The 13,344-nt window shown below is 42.5% G+C and overlaps 1 protein-coding gene across 2 annotated transcripts in view; it reads right to left on the bottom strand.

The window, feature by feature from the left end:
* Positions 1-2,384: 2,384 nt before the first annotated feature.
* Positions 2,385-13,344, bottom strand: part of LOC137793631 (ephrin type-B receptor 1-like) — a 75,062-nt gene continuing 64,102 nt past the window's right edge. For both annotated transcript variants that reach the window (XM_068589899.1, XM_068589900.1), the window contains exons 15-20: positions 13,034-13,101; positions 12,416-12,563; positions 12,015-12,164; positions 7,528-7,724; positions 7,271-7,429; positions 2,385-5,924 (exon numbers count right to left, since the gene is read on the bottom strand). In XM_068589899.1, the coding sequence (XP_068446000.1) occupies positions 5,813-5,924; positions 7,271-7,429; positions 7,528-7,724; positions 12,015-12,164; positions 12,416-12,563; positions 13,034-13,101 (834 nt within the window). In that variant the 3' untranslated portion in view covers positions 2,385-5,812. The remainder of the gene's footprint in view (positions 5,925-7,270; positions 7,430-7,527; positions 7,725-12,014; positions 12,165-12,415; positions 12,564-13,033; positions 13,102-13,344) is intronic.

Genomic DNA, 13,344 nt, shown 5'->3' with positions numbered 1-13,344 from the left:
ACTTATTACAAAAGCCGATCAATGTGATTGATTTGTCTTCTTTATTGACAAACAGTGCATTGTAAATTCAAGACTCAGAAAGTTAACAGCTACAAATTCACACACGCACAATGTACACACATTTAACTGCACACTGAACAGCACACACACATTATATTACACACACACACATACACACGCGCACACAAAAAGATGCCCAGGCGTGCGCATACTCACATTATATTACAGCGTTATAATACATTACAGAGGGATGTTCTGACTATATGAGCAGTAACACCGGTAACAGTAGTGTAGTAAACAGAGAAAGGCGGACTACAGCTGGTCACTGAGCTGTTTTTTTTTCATTTTTTTTTTCAAGAGAAACCAATATACATTACATACAGAAAGTATGGCAAGCAATAGAAAATGAAATAAATAAAAATAAATAATTAAAAAAGATGAAAAACTTGTTTTTTCATTTTCAGCGTTTACAGACAGACCGTTTGTGTTCAGGTGAGTTTGATGAGACATGGATCAAAGGCTAAGATGATTCATGACACCTTCACTTATTACAGTTTTCAGGATAACTGCTTCCAGAAACCAACTACCCCATTGCATTTATTTTTTGTTGTGCGAGTAGAATTGTGACTCGTCAATCCATCCTTTAAAAGTTAAACGATCCAATGTTGGTGAATAGTTTAGCGGCGAAATAAAACAAACGCGTTTGCCTTTAAAACTGTGGAGACGCAGACTGGGAGCAGATTGAGTTGTACAGAGACGTTGTGGGCTTTCAGAGAAGAAAGAGGACAGCCGGGTAGAGCAGGGAGAGAGCGGGAGACAAAAAGAGAAAGAGTAATCTCTCCACACCCAGGCTCATTTCTATTCATACACCAGTGTCAAGCTTGGCCTCTCGCCCATCCACCCCTCCTGTTTTTCTCTTCTTCTTTTACACTTTGCTTCTCCTCTGGCTCCTTCCATTACCTATTCCCTTTCACTTTTTCTTCCCCTCTCATCTCCAACCTCACCTACGGTATATATTACACCAGCGCAACAGGAGGGGAGAGAAGCAGCTGAGCAGCCGTCCAGTTCTTCAGAAAAAAAATTAAAAGATAAATCCACCCTAAAGCTCGTACAGGTCCTTCTGGCGGCGCACCTTTTTGTTTAATTTTTTTATTTTTTTACTTCTGGGCCTATTTCGCTGTATATTGGTGTATTTATCCCGTTAAGAGTGGTTGATTGGCCAAACATAATGGGACATCATGTTGATATATTTTATCGCAGTGGAGTCTGAATAGGGTTCTTTATCTAAAACATCTGCAGTAAATGTCAGGTTTTGGTGTCAGTCCCAAGCGAGGGCTTTTGTCTGCAGCTGCCATTTGTCCCGCCATTCAACAAAGAGAAATTCATCATCGTCGTCCCCATTGGCCGTGATCCCAGCAGACCAGAATGCATCAGGTTTTTTTTTTTTTGCAAAGGAAAGAGACTGTGGTCACAGATATCTAGGCCAACCTTCTTTCTTTTTTTTTTTTAGAGCAGCCAGTTTCCACACAACACTAAAGTGCCGTGGACCACTTCATAACAAAATGATGTTCTGATGAACACCACGCAGACAGAGAAACCTGAAAGAACATTCATAGGTGAGTAACCCACCGTAAAACAATGCAGTAGCTGTGTCCCAAACCAAAACTACATAGAGATGTGAAGTAGGAGGAGCTATTTCGGTGGCTCTGGTTTGCAAGTTAAAGTCCCATGGATTGTTTCTAAAAGACAATGACTCAAGTTACTCCGCCCTGTCCGAGTGTAAATGAGTCCAAGAGCCATTCGGAACCAAATCAGATGGTTCAAACCAACTCTGGAGATAGTGGTTGTCTCCCTCATCACGTCCGAATGGTTGTTAGCGAACACCAGCTTGACTGTTATTGTTGCGACTAAACTGCTTAAGTGCAGAAGTTCTTCTTCTCCCAGCTGTTGGCAGTTTCTAAACAGCTTCGGCTTCGTTGCCACCTCATTTATGGCCGGAGGAGGCCGAGCCCGATCTGCAAGTAGCTCAGTAAAAACCACAACAGATTGGGACGAGTGCAGACAAAGTGCAATTTCGAGAGTCTTGAATCACATCGGTGGTCAGGAACCACGAGTAGCACTATTACGTTACATTTAGCTGACGCTTTTATGCAAAGCGACTTACATTTTAGCTCTATACACCAGAGACGCAGCAACGGGGAGCAATTAGGGGTTAAGTGTCTTGCTCAAGGGCACATGGACGTGGACTAGCGGAGCCGGGGATCAAACCACCGATCTTCTGATCGAAAGACGGGCATGCCACAGTCGCCCTCATCTGTGCTAATGGATTCACATTGCTACACCAGCAAAAAGTAAAGAAGAATTCTGGTAAAGTAAACAAATAAACAAACAAACACATCTACTGTGTTTCATAAGGAAAGAATCACAGTCAACATGCTTGTTAGAAATAAAGGATTTAAATAATATGTTTTGGTGAGTAACCAAAATGCACTTTCAAATATAAAATATCCATTAAAAGCTCAAAAATCAAGGTCTTTTTTTTCAGTTACTGACACATTTTTGATATAAAAACCTGCTAAGATTTTGCTATGTACTACAGTATGGAATTGCGACACAGCTAATGTCTAAGAGAAATATTTTATATTTAAAAAGTTTGCTGTGAATTAGAGCAAGATATGTCTTTAAAATAGTAAATAATAAATAAAGAATGGCTAAAAATGTGACTTGCATTGGAAGCGTGGTGATTTTGTTGTGTAACATGAGACCTTTTAGAAACAGAAAAAGCATCATGTCAAAACTTCCTACCTTCAATAAAAAGGATATGAAAATCTAATTTAGCCTGGAACTAGAAAATCAGCCCAGAGATTCAGCACTGATATCGTCAGAAAGTGAATGAATCTCTTTGTTTCTTTGTATAGGTCTTGTTCTCATACACAAGTAGAAAACTCTCAAAGGATTTAGTGAAATGTTCCTCTCTGTTAGGGGCTTGATTCAGGGTGGATTTTACTTTTAATAAGCACTTGAGAAAACTAACATCAAACACAGTTTTCTCCATGAACTCTTGAAGCACCTCATCTTGCATTAATCTCTTTATATAGTGCATGATTAAACAATAAACGATCCCATTTTACGCAGCAACGTGGACAAAACTCACATCAGTCGTGTTCCTGAGAATCCTCTCTGTGGTATTTCATTCTGCTCAAACCAACGCGCCATCGTACAAATACAAGACGTCCTTCATTGTCGTTCCACCGACACTGACACGGGAACGTGTAAAAAGCCACGTCTAATCTTGTTAGAAAGGAGAAGAAAAAAAAACATGACGCAATGTATAGAACGCCTCATCCGTAGCTGAAAGCTACGTAACGTATTAGGAAGCCTCTCTGGGTTTTTGTTTTACCTGCTTGACATTCATTAAGTGGCATTCAACATGAGCTTTTCTGCTCACTCTTCGTTAAACCCCAGAGCCAGCGCTAGAAGAAAATTGCCACGGACATCTATTTACAACGAATTACGCCTCTAAACACTGACACCCCCCAGTTGATCTCAATACTCTCCGCTAAAAGGTTCAATAAGCTATCGTTTCCGGGCAACAAACGCAATTCCAGTCGCGCCGGCCAGTTTTTTTTTTTCTTTTCGTTTTTTTTTTTTTACAAAAACAGTGGAAAAATGTTACATTCGGAGGATTTTCTCAATGTCACAACGCTCGTAAACGAAAGCGTTCGGGCCATCCCGGCAGTGGGGAGCGGTGGTGCGAGACCAAACACAAACACATCGTCCTGTAGGACATGTCAGCAGTAAAACGTGTCGAAGGCAAACAACTAAATACTGTCACTTCTGTCATTGGGAGCACGGCTCCAAGGGGGATGACAAATAAAATCACGGAAACACAATGCGGGGCTGCAGACTGGTAATCCTTGGGACGTGGGGGCCCGCGCACAACCAGAGGTTTGGGCTAAAGGCAGAGCGAGCGAGCCGGCTGTTGTTTCACAACTGGTAATCTGCTCAGCGCTGAAATAAAAGACTGTGCCCCAGAGTGAGATCAGGCCTTCTTGATAATGTATTTTATGAAGCCAAGTGAGACAAACGTCACATGACTGCACCAAAACATGATAAATATGCCAGAGATTTCATCTTCATCTCCCCTCCCCCACAAAGCATTTTGTACATCACTATCTGTGCTTGTTTGATCATTTCTGATAAATCAGTCTTTGTTGCTTGAAAATGGATGTTGCGTAAGGCCCGCCCCTCCTCCCACCACCCATTGAAAAGGTTGCTCTCCGCAGATGTGAACGTGGATAGGTCACTTCATGTCATTTCATCTGCACACTGACACAACAGTATTAATCACCGATGTCAATCGGGAGGATACGCGGCTGTCAAAACAGACTCGGAAAACGATGACATATTAAGCAGCCGGTGAATACAAAAATGAATTGATACAAAGGCCCCCGCCTGCCCGCCTGCTGTAGAGCGATTACCATCTGGACGGCAGCAATACAGTTTTGACAGAAATGAGATTTGTTTCATGCGTGGACACCGTGCATGAGCATCGGATTCCTGGTTTGTTCATGCGTTGTGTTAATGCCTGACTGGCAGTCTGCGTGAGGACCCGCAGCCAAATCACAAGAACGTTGGATGAGTATACCTTTTCCTGCCTTTGTGTGTTTATAGCATTTGCATCTCAGCAGCTAGTAACAACTCACTATCTACAGTATCTGAAGATGTTTTTCCTCTTTCTCTATACTTTCATGTCTGCAGTTGCTTAATAGCTTTAAAAGAAAGACTTATTACACTAGTTTGATATATATTTACCTGCTTCCCAGTCTGTAATTGTCTTCATGTATTACGAGTAACTTCTGAATTAGCTCTCTGTGAGGAGGACTTTTTATCTTTTCCTTTTGTTCCATGGAAAGTACAACAAATAGAACTATTAAACCTAATTTGTCTATATTTTGTTTTTGTCTGCAGTCCACAGCAACAGCACTTAAAAGTTTGCTCCAGTGATGAGTCAGAGGAAGATAATCATAGAGAACTCACAAAATACTCCAGTGGCGATTAACTTGTTCGATGCTGTTGGCAAAAGTGAAAGCATATAGGAAATAAACATCCCATATCATAATATGTACAGACTCTTCAATATGAAGATGGTTTCACAAAGTCCCATTTAACAGTCGGCTCTTATCTGGATTCAGATGTTCGCGATTCAGTCTCAACAAAACATACCAGAGACGACAACAAAGCTTGCGACGGCGCTCCAGAAACACGGTTTTAAATCGCCTTTCGTCAGGCTTTTAGTCCAGTTTGTGTCCCCTCATGGAAATGTCTGTTCAGTCAGTTTCCTCTTCACAGTCAAATGTTTGTGTGATTTATCCTTAAAGCCAGGCCACTGGTCACCGGTCTGTGAAATTCAACGATGGAAGTTATCTTGCAGGGAGATTTTCGGGGCGAGGCACCGTGAGACCACCCGCTAGTTGTTTTTTTTAAAAATGTTGTTTTGCAGTTACAGATCATGTCAGCCGTGTTATCTTTTATGCACAAACTATGCATGGAATTCCCTCCAAGAGGCATTTAGTTCACATCAATTTGCTTAATGGTGTGAAAGAAGTCTGTCCAATGGCTGAAGGACCGCTGAGGCCACGCGGACACACAGATGGCCACAGTGATTGTTGAAAACGTGGCGCTTTAGATCTCCAAGAGCGGCACGTTGTAGAGATGTATGAGGGTAAAAACAGAAGTGTAAAGGTGACAGCCCGCTCGTTTAGACTGTACACTTGTCAAATGGTTTACGCTGTGTCACTCCTCTTTGTGGTTACACTGATTCAGTAGGAGACTGGTCATCGATGCTGTGCCTCATCGACTGAACACTGGTCAGGATTTTCTTCTGGTGTCCAGCTAGAGACACCCCGATCCTCTGAAGATCTCTGCAAGAACACAGAAAGAGGCAGAGATATGAGGCTTCTTCATCATCATGACACACATGGCTGCTTAGAAAAAGGTGGTATTTGCCACCAGTCAATCTACATTAACCATGAGTGGGGCTTGAATTAGAATAAAAAAAGGTGCGTGTGATTTAAATTAGCACAGCAATGACATTCTGGGGAAGGTTTGGATTAAATAATGCCGAGGTAGTAATCTATAGGTTTCACTAAGAATCTCTGGAGAGAAAATTACAAAATATGATGCATAATTCGCTCTTAGCTTTTGAAAGACACATCTTTTGTGAGGATAAACTGCTTCGAGGAATAAAAGGAGCAAATAAATGTCTAATTTTTTTTCCTTTTTTCAAAGGTTAGAAACTGTAAATTCTGCAGGCATATTAAAAAAGTCAGGAGGAATATAAATGATATTATTTCATCCGGGGGAATAAGGTCAGACTGTAAACTGTCGTTACATTTTATGGATAGATTGCATGTTCATGGGATCAAAAATGGGTCTAGATTTCATAACATACCATAATTCATACATCATATCAGTCAAATTCTTTCCTGCATAGCTGTGCCTCATCCATTGAAAGCCCTTTAAATGCAGTTAAGTGGCACATGGAGCCACAGAGAATTGGCTCGATCGGCTGTCTCCCCAATGGTTCAACGTTAAAATATAATTAATTGATCCCTATGGGGAAAATCATCTATACGTTTGAGCCACAGTGGGGTGCACAGGGACCGACTCCAGGTCTGAGGTTGGATGGCTCGTCCAAGAATAATGTAGCTCTCAGACAGGAGTGGTGCTAACGCGCCACCTATATGGGCTTGTTTGAGCAAGAATCTGCCATTCTTTAAATAGCTAACAACCAAATGAATTCCACTATGCTTTATATCATGTATATATTAAGATTCAAAAATTCTCACAATGGCAGATGGGGAAATGTGGCTTAAAACACAGTAACTAACCCTGAGCAGAAACACACCAGGTATGCCAGGAATGGGAAATAGCTGCATGGAAGCTTTAAAGAAACAACGGCATCACCAACATCCACTCTTTGTATTCTGACTGGCTCAAATCTTTACCGGCAATTACAGTTTATTTGACAGACTTGTTTTGTAATTGTCAAATTATGATGAAAAGAAGACGAGAGGATGGAAGCAAGTCATTGTTGGAGATCGTTCAGAGAGACAGCGTGACGGCGTGGACCAGCAGTCGGCCAAACAGCCGTCATGCCAGTCGTCCAACTGACAGACAAGACGCCGACTTGGCAGGTGAGCAGTGTGAAAAGTAGGCAGGTAGACGAAAAAAAAACAAAAAAACGGTGAGAAATGAGTGGACTCACTCGGCTGTGATTTGTGTGACGAGCGGCAAAGAAGTGAAGCCCGAGCCCAGGAAGGAGTCTCGATACTGGGTCATCTTCAGAGCGGCCAGCCAGTCTTCCACAGAGCTCACCCTGCTCAAGTCCGGAGCGCCACGGTCCAGCAAGGGATGATGGGAAGGACTACACGGGAGATAATATAGGAGAGACACGGAGGTGTTAATAATAAAACAAAAAAAATTCTGTGCTTTTCGGGCGTGTAAATCCGTATCTCCTCTCACTCTGGGGCGACGTTGTTGGTGCCGGCTTTGAGAGATGCAGGGTTGCGTATCATTTTGTCCAACATGCTGACGATATCGGGGAATTTTGGCCGCGCGTTTCGGTCTTTCTGCCAGCAGTCCAGCATCAGCTGGTGCAGCACGACCGGACAGTCCATGGGAGCTGGCAGCCTGAAGTCCTGCTCGATGGCATTTATCACCTGGGACACAGTGAGAGAGGGAAGGCAGGGGGAGGGATGAGCAGCACGAGACAAACCATCAGAGAATCATGAGTTGACTCTCAGCTCATTTGTTTCGGTTTCACAGTCCGCAACTTAACAGTTTTTGCTCGGTCTCAGCGCTCCCATCGGTACTTTACAGGTCACCAGATTTATGACTCCAGATAAAGTGTTTCTCTGTAGCTGCTGGATGTGTAAATAGGAAACTGTTTATTTAACACATTCATCAACAACTTTAAGCAAGATAAGTTATCAAAAATAGATATTCAGAAAGAAAGAAATGTATGGATTGACATGTATCGGGAAAAGGGCGAGAACTGAGAAGGGAAGAATATAATATTTTGAATATTTTTGAACGGATTACTTGTGAGCAGACGTTAGTAAATTGCACTCAGCATGATGCTGGTCTATGAGGCTGAGGATATCAGACGGATGAAAGAAGCAAAAAAAAAGATGAAGAAGTTGAGACCTGCTCTCTCGCTGCTGTTTCTGGGACACTATGTTTCACTCTCAAATTTTGATTTGTGACTTCCTGTTGGCAGAGAAGAGTTCAGTCTTCTCCGTTACAGCTCCCTTGTGATTTTGGAAGGTGTATTTTTTTTTTCTTTTACAGAAGAATCCTGCCTCGTTCAGCTTTAATTAACAAAAAAGAAAAAAAAAACTTGAATTAGTTAAGAGGATTCAATTTCCATTTCAGAACTTCATCCTGACACAGCGTGCAGTCGCACAGTATATATCCAGATATTCATCACTAAGCAGCGGTTGGCGCCTGCTGCGGTCTCTGATGTCGAGGCAGGTAGTTTTACGCCGAGGAGCTTTTGATTTCATTATGCCAGCGCAGATATTGAGAATGGTGAAGATCTTTCTAGGCTTTTCTGTGAAAACTTGGAGGCAGAAATGTTGTATTACAGAGAGGTGGTGCTAATAAATATGCCAGGGTACCTTTGAGTGTAGAACGCAATTATCCCGAACATCGCAGAATATAACAACTCCTTAGACTGAAAGAGTAACTAGCTGCATTGCCACCCCAAAAAAAAGAAGAAAGAAATCAAGGAAAGGAGAAAGTTCTGTGATCATTATCTCACATTAATCAGCCCCCTGAGCCAGGAAGGTGTGAATATGTTTTTAAATGTCACCCAAACTCAAAGTAGGATAGCTGTAATGCTTCAAACTCACGTTGTTGTGGAAGCCGATGACCTTGCTTGTAACATTTTCTGTCTTTGTAAAGATTTCAGATAATATCTATCTTTCATCTTTCTTCCCACCCAACACACTCTATCCTTCAGAGAGCCAATGGATATTTCCCTGTCATCAAACCCTTTGTAGCATCAGGAAACAGGGGGCTTTTGTAAACCTTTAGTAAAATGCCGGCATCAGTAACCATAATGTGTAGTACAGGAAAGCACAAAGTACTATTTAAACCATCCATTTATGCTCAAAAGAAATGTTTGACATGTTTGGAAAATTAGCTTATTTGCTCTTATAGCATTTAGCTTAACTTGGCACAAATACCGGTCTGTACATGCGGTTCACACACAAACCGTGGACTCCAGGAAATCACTGCACCCAGACGAAAAAAATAGGCACGCTCATAAAAACCCCCGTAAAACCCCCATTATCCATTTACACTTCAGTTTTTGTACGTATTAACCAAAGAGAGCTATAACGTGTTCATGTTTTATCTCGAGAGGTGCTGGTAGACGGCTTGTGTTACCTTTGAAGTCTTTGTGCACGGCAAGAAAGCAAATAAGAATATTTCCCAAAAGTGTCAAACTATTGATTTGAATTATTTTGGTATGGCAGTCAGATAAGCCAGGAGTTGTAGGAAAGGTCAATTTAAGGTCAACACATTCTGGCTTTTCTACAATAAAAAAAAAATAAAAAAATGTTGTCTACCGGTCACAACCCGAGTGTGTTTCTCCATCGCACACATACTCATTATTCCCTACGTAACTCATCTGTCGCAGTCCTCTCCATTTTTTTTTGTTGCCTTTTTTGAGTCCACACCTCGCTCCTAAGCTGTTACACCGTGCCTTTATTTTCGGTGCTGCTGCTACGTTTTCTTAAAGACAGATTTAGCCTTTAACAAAGCAGATGTGGCATGAAATTCCTTGGAATAATTCTTCCCGCACTTCCCCCCCCCAAAAAAATTGAAGTTACTAGCCTGTGTCGGTGTACTTGTAAGCCTACCGAACAGTAAGCTGAGGGGAATGCGGCGCTTCCACTAAATTCAGCACCGGGGATTTGTCTGCTCGCTGAGTGAACTCTACTTGACCCCGACACACTTCTCAGGCTTTGTGCCGCATAAATTCTCTCCGAGCACCGCTGTCAATCAAAAATAGCAGCGAGTGTAGTAAAACATCACAGGTCTCTTTCATGATTAATTCATGTCGAACACAGCACCTGTGGTGGCTTCCGCTGACAATTTCACTGTTCTTTGAAATCCTGCATGTGTGTGTGTGTGTGTGCGTGTGTGTGCCTTCATACATGTCTGCCTGCATGTGTGTGGTTCAGCTGCATGTGTAGAATGTGTGAGTTTAGGGTGTGAGGTTCATGCATAGTTAATGCCCCAGCAGACCCTCGTTAGCTGTAGAGGTAACACACACTTTTCCCCATCATTATACACTGTGTGTGCCATTAAAAAACTGTCTCTGTCATTAGACTGACTCTCTGTCATTACCGCTGCATAGAGCAACCGTAAGAGAAAGAGGGTGGAGGCTGCAAGGGAGGAGGTGAGGAGAGACAGCAGGGGGGAGGGGGAGGTAAAGTGGAAAGCGTGAAATAACGGGAAAGAGGTGGTTAAAGTGATGTCGATGCTAATGCAGGGAAATGGTTTTCTGCTGACAAAAATAGGGGAATGATTTCTTTCTATTAGTTAAAATTGTGTGTCTGTCTAACAGTTAGAAGGGCATTTCGCTGCTGATTACCTCATCAATTGGACAGCTAACCAGATAGAGAAAACTTCCCCTATAGTCCAAGTTAATGAGGTCTCCAGCAGGTTAATCATTGCTGGAGTCGAGCTCTGCGTCTGAAAATGTCACGTCCTAGGAAAGTTAGGGATTATTTTTTTGCTATTACTTCCTAATGGAAAGGTAAATTCACATATTTTCCAGGTGATAAGCACAACTGGGGAAGTCAGCAATGTTTTGGAAGATTTTCTGCGGCCACACAATTTTAAATTCAAGACAAACTGGAGGCTCGTAAAATTCCCTGTCAAAGCTCTTAGATAGATAGTTCCAGAGAGCAATAATTGAAATTTAGAGCCACGTTGCTTTGAAGTGGGTTTTAGTGCCAAAACTAACTATAATCTGAGTATCACATTTCTTCTCAGAATAGAAACCGAAAAATAAAAATGTCAGCAATCCGATCTTCTGGAACCTCATTTTTCATGTACTGTACGTGATCCCCTTTAGGTTTAAACAGTACAATTAAATACTCAGCCTAAAGTGTTTTAATATGACGCGTTTTAACACAAGAACAGTAGAGAACTGAGAACATTAAAAGAAAAAAAAAATGCCAATCATGTCTCGCCTCAAAGGCACAGGGGGAAACGAAACCTCAAACCACTTAATACCATCATTGACATGCCAATGCAAGGAAGAAGAAAAAAAAGGTATCAAAATGCTGCAGCAAATTGATACTGTGAAGGTAATTGGAATAAAGTTGTCAAGACAATGAGATATCCCCTGAAGAAAAGATGCAAAACCAAATCCTGACGCCTTTTGGTCTGATGTTCCAGGAAACAAACATTTCTGTGACACTTAAATTGATGCCCTCATTTCCCGTGTTTTTCCAAGAACCGCAGACACCCTGCTGTGAGAGACGGCAAAGGAAACAAACATGCACGCCAACAAACCCCCCGCGCCCCTCCGCCCCTCTCACACACACACACACACACACACACACACACACACTCTCTAGAAGACAGTGTGTGGCAAAAAAAGGGTAAACGTATACAATCCTATACAGTTTTAGAAATCAATGAGAACAGAAGAAAACAAGACAGACTATCTCATGCACACACACACACAACTACACGCACACACACACACACACACACACACGCACACACGCAAGTGCACACACACAGTTTTAGAAATCAATGAGAACAGAAGAAAACAAGACAAAGACTCTCTCTCATGCACAAACCCGCGCAAACACACCTACACACACACACGTTCCTGTACAGTTTTAGAAATCAATGAGAACAGAAGAAAGCAGGACAAAGACTCTCGCTCTCATGCACACACACACCTACACCCAGTGACTCACATCTTGGTTGCTCATGTCCCAGTAAGGCCTCTCTCCGTATGACATCACCTCCCAGGTGACGATCCCGTAACTCCAGACGTCGGAAGCGGACGTGAACTTCCTGTAGGCGATCGCCTCTGGAGCCGTCCAGCGCACTGGGATTTTACCCCCCTGGGAGAAGAGGTAGAGATAAGGGAAGAAGAGAGGCGGCGATAAAGAAAGCAGTTTAGTTTCACTCTGGAAGTGAACACCTACGCATGCGTCACGCAGCACGACCGGCAAATCCGATGATGCCTCCAGTGACACAACTTCATTTTTCTAATATGTAGAAACTACTGCAGCTTCACGGGGCCGCCAGAGTGGTTTATGTGGCTGGACCGCCGCGCGCGCGCGTGTGTGTGTGTGTGTGTGTGAGTCCTCACCAGTGAGCTGGTGTAGGTGGGGTCAGAGGTGTCCTCCTCCAGATATCGTGATAATCCAAAATCAGACACTTTACACACCAAGTTACTGTTAACCAGGATGTTGCGAGCAGCCAGGTCCCGGTGAACATAACTCATTTCCGCGAGGTACCTGGAACATGAACAAGAGTCATTGTGTGGATGTGTGTGTGTTATTTATCTCCGGCTACCTGGGCTACAAATATAAGCAAAGCAGTGTGCGTGTGTGAGTCAGTGTATGCGTGTGTGCTATCACTGCCAAGCCACCTTTGATGAAATAGGAATGGGATGTAACGTCTGTGTACATGTACAGGTTTGTGTGCTATCACAGTTAGATACCTGCAATAAAACACAGATATGATCCAGTGAGTGTGCGTGGGCGTGTGTGGGTGTGTGTGTGTGTTTGTGTGGGGGGAGAAAAGATATCTGACGATAACCCAGAGAGTAGTTGATAATCTGTGTGTGTATATATGTATCACAAAATCACACAACAATCATTGAAATGTTTGAAAAAGTTTCTTCTTCATCTTAAGATTTAACATTACCGCAGCAGGAGAGTGTGTGTGTGTGTGTGTGTCTGTGTGTGTGTGTGTGTGTGTGTACCTCATTCCAGACGCGATGCCCCTCAGCATACCAACCAGCTGAATCACTGGAAACTGCCCATCATTTTGCTGCAAAAACACAAACCGCGACAAGATCATTTCGATTTTTTTCCGTTATCAAACTTTTTTTTTTTTTTACTTCCATCTAGTTCTTTTGAGAAAGTCACATATTTGTCAGTATTTCACAAACAATGTCCTCCCAGGAATTATAACAAACAATTTGGGGAGGAAAAGAAGGACCGTTTTTTTTACAACCAGACGACAGCTAAATGTACCAAAATGTGTCTGTCGTGTGGTAACGGAGACGTGGAA

The sequence above is a fragment of the Clinocottus analis genome, unplaced genomic scaffold, assembly GCF_023055335.1.
Source record: "Clinocottus analis isolate CAN_PGR_092001 unplaced genomic scaffold, fCliAna1.0.p SCAF_23, whole genome shotgun sequence".
Lineage (NCBI taxonomy): Eukaryota > Metazoa > Chordata > Actinopteri > Perciformes > Cottidae > Clinocottus > Clinocottus analis.
This window is presented reverse-complemented; position numbering and strand designations above follow the sequence as displayed.